We start from the raw sequence: 8,140 nt of genomic DNA on the forward strand, positions 1-8,140 counted from the left end.
CAATATAAAAATAATGAATATAACAACTACTTTAATTAATAAAATATTTTAAAATGTTAAAATTAACTAATAGAAAAAATAAATTTAATTAATTAATAAATAATATATTTATTTATAAATTTACTTTGTTCATAAATTTATTTTAATTTTATTCCTAACATTTCACTCAATCCCTTGGAAATAAGAGTACCCGTACCCCGGAACTGCCCAAAACATGGAATCTACCCAAAACTGCCCAAAACATGGAATCTACCCAAAACATACCCGTAGCCGTTAGGAACTACAATGTCTTAAGCAAATTACCTTTAAAAGAAGAGAGGAGGAAGAGTTTTATGCCCGTTGGAATTTCCAATCCAAAGTCACTCCATCTAAGTTAAATCTCTATACTTGATCTCGTTCAGTCACTTGTCGTTAGCACAGGTTGGCTCCATGCCATGAACAAAGCTGCTCTTGAATTTATATTATAGATTCCTGGGTGTCTCTCTACAAAAATTGTCATTGCCAAAATGTATAGAATTTGGAGTTTGAGGCTCGAATGGATATCATGTTATGAAAGAATCAAATGATCGGTCTGCATGTTAAGCTGCTAAACATCTAGGCTGGCCCGCATAGTACATTTTGATGCGTAACTACTTTGAAACTGAGATCATTAAACAACCATCTGATTTTCGTTTTGGAACGTAGGGTGTACTCAGTCTGATACTACGGGAGCCAAGTCTGTCTTGGGAATAACTCGGGGATCAGTAAGCCAAGCATAAGCGTGTTCTTGTTGTATTCAATATCTGCCAAAACAGTCGGCATTAGCAAATTCCAGCACTCCTAAATTAAAATTTTGCCAGGGTAACCCATAATTCGATCTGCTAGATGCCCTTTGGAATACGAAATATAGACTGTTATTTTTGTGATTTTGTTTTTGGTACTTCTGGGTGCAGGAACAGGACCGCTGCGAGATGGAGAACAGGTGCATTGTTCCCAAGCCAGCAGTGGCAGCAAAAGGTAAGTGGGTTTCTTGAAAACTTGCATTGTTTACAAGTGCTTGGACTAAATAAGATTTCTTCTTCTTTTTTTCTAAGATGTGTGCGTGGAAAATGGCAGGCCCTGCAATGGCGGCACCCAATCAGAAAGCGCTGCAAGCCAACAACAAAAATAGGAAGGCCTTAGGGGACATTGGCAATCTGGTGGGAGCTCGGAACGCCAAATGCAATATCAACAAAGATGCCCTGATGGAGTATGTTGTTTGATGTTATTTATTATCCTTTAGATGTATAAATTGAATCAATCTGCTGCTGTGTTTCTGCTTCTTTCCATTTTGTTGTTCTATTTTGTAGCTTCTGCTTCTCATGTCATGTACTCCACTATTGGATTAACTGCTGTTTCAGGAGGTCTAGAGTAAACTTGGTTGTCAATGCCAACAAGGGAACCAATCCCAGCAATGAGGTAAGTTTAATCAGAGACAATTAAGCAAGCTGAAAGATTGATTTATTGTAGAACTCTTAAAAGGGGTGTACGGTTTTCAAAGGACAATCTCCCAGGGAATTGAACTACCAACTGGGCAAACCACTGTATTCAGCCACCTGCTTTATCGGTCTCCCTGTATTCTGTTTTTCTGGGCATGTTTTATTTGTTGCTCTTTGTTTTCATTCCACAACCCTCATTCTGTTCTCTATTTTCTGTGAGCCCAAGTATGGAATCTCACTCTTTAGTTTTCCGATTTTGACTCCAGCAATTCCAGCCACATGATATTGTCGTTAAGGCAGGAGCGAAAGCAGAGGCAAAGGTAATCCGGGGAAACAAACAGAGGCGTATTATCAGAAGGAAGGCTCAGAATGACACTGCTACGCAAAAGGACACTGTCGTTTCTGTCGGTTATAGCATAGACTCGGGTGCACAAGCACCTAGCCAACTCAAAGCAACAAAACCTATAGCACAGTCACAGACTACAGTGCTAACAGCTCGAAGTAAGGTCTGTCTTATTGATTAAGTTTATTAGTTCTCTGATTCTTTTCTTGTTTTGAATTAACTACTAGCCCAAATCAAAATATACACAAGCCAAAGGTACCCGCATCCACACCCAGTTACTAAGGGGATTTATAGTTGTAAGATAGCTTTGTGTTGATATATGATGTAGGTTGGATAATAATGATTAATAATCTTGTTGGGGGTATTTCAGGACGTGCAAGAGTTTCTCCCTAGCATTGATGATGGAGACCTTGAAAACCAATTGGAAGTTGTGGAGTATGTTGAAGACATATACAAGTTCTATCGTAACATTGAGGTATGTTTCTCTGACAATGATTGAAGATTTGTGTGACTGTGAAGGTAAATTTTTTATTTTCATTTAGTAATCATTGATAGCCCCGTATGTCCAGAACACGAGTTGTGTGCCTCCAGATTATATGAAAAGGCAGGATGAAATCAACGAGACAATGAGGGCAATCCTGATTAGTTGGTTGATAGAGGTACAGATTAGTTCCATTCTAATTTTGTTTGCTGCCAATCTTAGATCTAAAAGAGCTTTATGTGGACAATTTCTTAGGCTTTACTCTGAAATATTAAATTTTGTAGGTGCATCTGAAATGTGAACTAATGCCAGAAACATTGTATCTCACCGTATACATTATGGATAGATACCTTTCTATTCAGATTGTTAGAAAGTGGGAATTACAATTAGTGGGTATCACTGCGATGCTTATGGCTTGCAAATATCAAGATACTCGTGCTCCTCAGGTAGGATGACTTACTGACATCCATAAGCATTAGTGTAAGGAAACCTTTTGTATATATCTAATTGATAGAATACCTGGTTGGCTCTTGAACATTGACACAATAAGAATCCATTCATATTTGGCTACAGGTCAATGAATTTATCCGCATCTCAGGATACCAATACACATCCAAAATGATAGTGGCCATGGTAATTATCTTTCTGTTTTTCTGTTTTATTAAATTACAATAGATTTCAAAGATTCGGTGTGACTGATACATTGATAATAATACTTGGCAGGACCATACAATATTAAATCGACTGAATTTCAATCTTTCCGTTCCCACTCCATATGTATTCCTTGTCAGGTTTCTGAAGGCAGCTGGTCCTGACAAAGTGGTAAAGTGATGAACTCCAATGTTTCTTTTGTATTGTCAGAATAACCTTCTGATGTATTGATCAAATTGACTTTCAAAATGCCCCTGGAGAATTGAAATTGTGGTTTAAATATCTTTCCTTCATTGTATTTTCTAATAATCCTCTCCTGTACTGCTAAGAAATAAAATTTATTATAACAATGGTTCAGATGGAAAATCTAGCATTCTACTTGGTTGAGCAGTGTTTGCTTCTTTACAAAATGATGAAATACAGTCCATCAATGCTTGCTGCTGCTGCTGTCTACACTGCTCAATGCACTTTGAAGAAGGATCCATGTTGGAGTAAAACACTTGTTCTTCACACAGGCTACTCTAAAGAAGATCTCAAGTAAGTCTTCTTGGACCAAAACATAGTCAACCACCTACAACACTAATTTATAGATTATATAGCCAAAACATAGTGGACCACCTACAACACTAATTTAGTCACAACCTGTCTGAAATTGTATCTAATTCTAGATATGGGAAAGATGAACGAATGTGCACATCAAAATGTCTGTGGTGTGTGCACATTTAGTTAACTCTGTACCTTGTTAAGGAATAACATTTGATTTACTTGTTCCAGGGAATGTGCACACTTCATGGTTAACTTCCACTTAAGTGCAGGAGGAAATGAACTGAGAGTTGTTCATGAGAAGTATTCAGATCAAAATTTTGGCTATGTTGCTTTTTTAAACCCTGCCAACTTATCTGATGATGACAGTTGCACCACCAGCAATTACGCTGCCATTTGTATCAGTGATAACATAGACTCAAGTGCACAAGAAGGGGAAAGGAAACACATTGCACCATCATTGACTGCAATGCTAACAGCTCAAAGTGAGGTCTGTGTCACTCTCTTATACTTTTCTTGTTTGGTAATTGGTACTGGTTCAACAAATATACACAAACCAAAGAGTATCCATGTCCACTCCAAATTACTAGCAAGTTTTATAGCCTTAAGATAGCTTTGTGTTTAATCATGTTGTAAGTTGGATGAAAATGATTAGTTATCTTGATAGCCTCAAGTTAGTGTTGTATTTATTTATGATGTAAGTTGGCTGAAAATGATTAATAATCTTGATAAGGGTATTTCAGGATGCATTCAGGGATTCCCATCAGGTGCTCCCTAGCATTGATGATGGAAACATTGAAAACCAATTGGCGGTTGTTGAATACGTTGAAGATATATACAAATTCTACAGGACAATTGAGGTATGTTTCTCTGTCAATGATTGCAGTTTCTTGTGAGTGTGAAGGTAAAATTTTATTTTCCTCAACTAAAATTTGGTATTCATGTATGCCCAGGAGATGAGTTGCGTACCTCCAGATTATATGAGAAATCAGGTTAAAATCAACGCAAAGATGAGGGCAATCGTGATTGATTGGTTGATGGAGGTACAACTTTGTTCATATGCTAGTTCCATTTGCTGTCAAATTTAGATGTAAAAGAGGTTTATATGGAGTCTGGACTATCTCTTAGGCCTGACGTCAAAATTTTAAATTTTCAGGTGCATCTGAAATTTGAGCTAATGCCAGAGACGTTGTATCTCACTGTGAACATCATTGATAGATACCTTTCTGTTCAGAGTGTTGCAAGGAGGAATTTGCCATTAGTGGGTATCGCTGCATTGTTTATAGCTAGCAAATATGAAGAAGTCTGGCCTCCAGAGGTAGGATGACTTAGTGGCATCTGTAAAGTAAGGATGGGTGTAAGGAAACCTTTAATGTATATATCTAATTAATAGAAGACCTTGTTCGCTGCTGAAAAGTACATACACTACTGCAATCTCTACTTGTAGTGAAGATTACCCTTTATTTTGAAATCAGCGCAATAAATATATCATAATGGGTAACAGAATATTGATAAGAGCTGGTTCATACTTGGCTTCAGGTCAATGACTTCATCTGCGTCTTCCCAAAAGAATGCATGCCAGAACAGATAGTGGCCATGGTAATTAGCTCTAACTGATAATTCTTTGTCATTGGATTGCAACATAGTCTCCAAAGATTTAGTTTGACTGATCAATTGATAATAAATCTTCGCAGGAGTCTGCAATATTAAAACAAATGAAGTTCAAGCTTACAATTCCCACTCCATATGTATTCCTCCTCAGGTTTCTGAAGGCATCTGGTCCCGACAAAGTGGTAAAGATCTGAATCACACTTCTTTTATATTGTCGAAATAATCCTCTGTGGCATTGATCAAATCTGCTTTCAAAAATGCCTCAGAAAATCTAGCATTCTTCTTTGTTTAAATTACTTTTCTTCATTGTAGTCCTAATAATACTCTGTTGTACTGACAAGTCATAAAATCTATTATCAAAATGCTTCAGATGGAAAATCTGGCATTCTTCTTGGTTGAACTGTGTTTGCTTCAGTACATAATGATTAAGTACAGTCCATCAATGCTTGCTGCTGCTGCTGTCTACACTGCTCGATGCACTTTGAGGAAGGATCCATGTTGGAATAAAACACTTAACCTTCATACAGGCGACTCTGAATCGGACCTCAAGTAAGACTTCTCATTTTTATGGCATCATGCTTTTAGTGATTTTATCCTTCTAAAGAATTCCTTACTCCTGGATATTTTTTATGTCTTCATCAATTACGGGCAGGCATAGTTGATCAGCTATGGCCAGAACATTGTGTCTCGGTCAACTATAAGTTGGAACTCAGCTACTGACATCCTGTCTGAATTGTATCTAATACTAACTGTCTGGAGGTGTGTGAACATTTTGTTAACTCTGTACATTGAGGTAATGACATTTATGTGCATTGTTCCAGGGAATGTGCGCATTTCATGGTTGACTTTCACGGAAATGCGGGAGTAAATAATCTGAGAGCTGTTCATGAGAAGTATTCAGTTCCAGCTTTTGGCTATGTTGCTTTTTTAATCCCTGCCAAATTACCTGTTGAAGACAGTTGCAGCCCAACAACTGATCAACATGCATGCCAAGTTACCTGTTGAAGACAGTTGCAGCCCCAACAACTGATCAACATGCATACCAGAATTACTTCAGGACCCTAATTAAAGGTCGCGCATTCTTCAAGTTTGGTGGAAACCTGGTATTGATTGTGCTGTTCATGTAAATAGCTCTTGACAAAATATATGTCAACTTCTAGTTGAATTTTTTCATACCTTGGAAAATCTCATTAATACTGAACAGTTATTCTTCTCTGGCAGGATAAATACTAGATCTTTTGAATTGCCCCACTCTGAAGTGACATAAACGGGCAACGTCACATAAACGGGCAACGTCCTTAGATTTAGAGTTAGCATTATGGCTTTCTTTCGTTTACCATGTGAATTTGGATTTTCACCATGTGACATTATTTGTTTGTTCATGGGCTTTGAGTATGTCTTAATACTCATAGCATCTCTGTATAAAAGTACAGAAGCGAATAGACCAGCAGTTTAAATGTAAATTTGCCACAGTAAAGTTAAATGGAATTAGGTCGCTGCCTCAACCTTTTCTAACCAATGTGAATTTCAAGGACCAAGAAGCATGAATGAAATTTGGATGCAATTTTTTCTGCAGTTTAACTTGGAACAAGATCCCGGGAAAGGCCCCTACCCTCTTGTAGATTACTCTTCATGATAAGGTTGGCCTCAGGGCATTATGCTATGACAGCCACTGCTAAATTACTTGTGAACCAATGCATTTTGAATAATAATGACGATTTATATATATATATATATACATATATTTAATTTTACTGATTTAAAAAATTATATATATTTAACAATTATTTTGTTTTTAAACTAGGACCAGAATTTTGTATTAAGCAAAACTATGTGACTGCAAACATAGCTGAAGTACAACAGAATAAATACTATAGGAAAAAATTATTCCATGATTGTAAAAAACCATCATTTTCCTAACACAAAAAGAAGAGAGATCCAATACTAAACCTTTGAGACTTGAGCCTACTGCATCTTGAGAACAGAAATAGATTCTTACAAATTACTTGAGAACAAGAGTAGATTCTTACAAATTACTTGCACAAGATAATACAAAAACAATATTTTTTAAGATTTAATAGGCACTGACCCCAATAAGACCAGCAGAGGTACCAGATTTTGGGGGTTTCTTACTTCGATCTTTTATGTTTCTTATTAATGGAAGGGAAGATTGTTGTTTGATTTTTAGAACATCTAAATAAGAAGGAGAAGAAGAGGAGGGAATGACCTCCTTCTCTTCCTCCAAAGTGGCCTCTTCTTCCTTCTTATCTTGAGGAGGGATTTTATCAATATCCTTAGGAGAAGTATCTTCCTTGGCGGGTGAACTGATGTTCTCTAAGGCACTTGATCTGGATCTTGAGTTAAGAATGAAGATTTATAGGACTCAATGGATTTGCAATAATGACATGTTGACATTAGTTTATAAAGCTGTGTTGTATTCAGTAGTAGTTAAGAATGAATACGACTTAAGGGATGTTGAATAATTTTGTTTATAAAGATGGTCACAATGGATTTAGAATAATGATATGATAACATTTGTTTATAAAGTTGTGATGCATTTAATAGTAGTTAAGAATAAATGGATGATGATTGACTTGAGGGATTTTGAATAATTTTGTTTTTAAAGATGGTCTCTTAATGCAAGGACACCCAGTGATGTATTGTATTTAGGAGGGATTAAGAATGAATGTGTGACAATGAGATTGTTTGAATTGTAACATGGTGAACTAATTTATATATGAAATAAAGTATATTATGAAATAATTATGGATTGCCAAAAGTAATTGCAGTTTTAAATTATAATTGATTTTATTGTCACAGATATAACATTATTTATTTACCTGAGGAATTGTGTGAATCTCCAAACATGTAATGGTTCATCCATGAATTTCATAGAGTATATATGAAGTGAAATAATTAATGGATTTTAATTTTTTGAAGACAATGTGTAGGTATGCTAATCAAGCGGAATATGATATTTTGACACCAAGGAAAATTGATGTGACAACTCAATTTGCATGAAACATGATATCATACCCATTAGTTTGGAGCTTG

General features: G+C 36.2%; 1 protein-coding gene across 1 annotated transcript; it reads left to right on the forward strand.

Moving 5' to 3' along the window:
* Positions 1 to 640: 640 nt before the first annotated feature.
* Positions 641 to 6,359, forward strand: LOC149156040 (uncharacterized). The gene is made up of 18 exons (XM_089441530.1): positions 641 to 996; positions 1,096 to 1,228; positions 1,380 to 1,437; positions 1,724 to 1,963; positions 2,171 to 2,275; positions 2,370 to 2,459; positions 2,566 to 2,727; positions 2,855 to 2,914; positions 3,005 to 3,103; positions 3,291 to 3,469; positions 3,707 to 3,965; positions 4,219 to 4,335; positions 4,429 to 4,518; positions 4,632 to 4,793; positions 5,015 to 5,074; positions 5,170 to 5,268; positions 5,457 to 5,635; positions 5,908 to 6,359. Exons 1-18 carry the CDS (start codon positions 951 to 953, stop codon positions 6,089 to 6,091), a joined length of 2,322 nt encoding a protein of 773 aa, XP_089297656.1. The 5' UTR covers positions 641 to 950; the 3' UTR covers positions 6,092 to 6,359.
* The last annotated feature ends 1,781 nt before the right edge of the window (positions 6,360 to 8,140 follow it).

Source organism: Pinus tabuliformis, chromosome 9, assembly GCF_031772625.1.
Source record: "Pinus tabuliformis cultivar Carrire ecotype Pingquan chromosome 9, CPIR1, whole genome shotgun sequence".
Classification (NCBI taxonomy): Eukaryota; Viridiplantae; Streptophyta; class Pinopsida; order Pinales; family Pinaceae; genus Pinus; species Pinus tabuliformis.

Bases quoted from the DNA above. Each gene is read 5' to 3' on its own strand.
- LOC149156040 (XM_089441530.1), top strand. From the start codon at position 951: ATGGAGAACAGGTGCATTGTTCCCAAGCCAGCAGTGGCAGCAAAAG. The intron at 2,460-2,565 runs GTACAGATTAGT...TAAATTTTGTAG, and splicing joins TGATTAGTTGGTTGATAGAG to GTGCATCTGAAATGTGAACT. The intron at 5,075-5,169 runs GTAATTAGCTCT...AAATCTTCGCAG, and splicing joins CAGAACAGATAGTGGCCATG to GAGTCTGCAATATTAAAACA.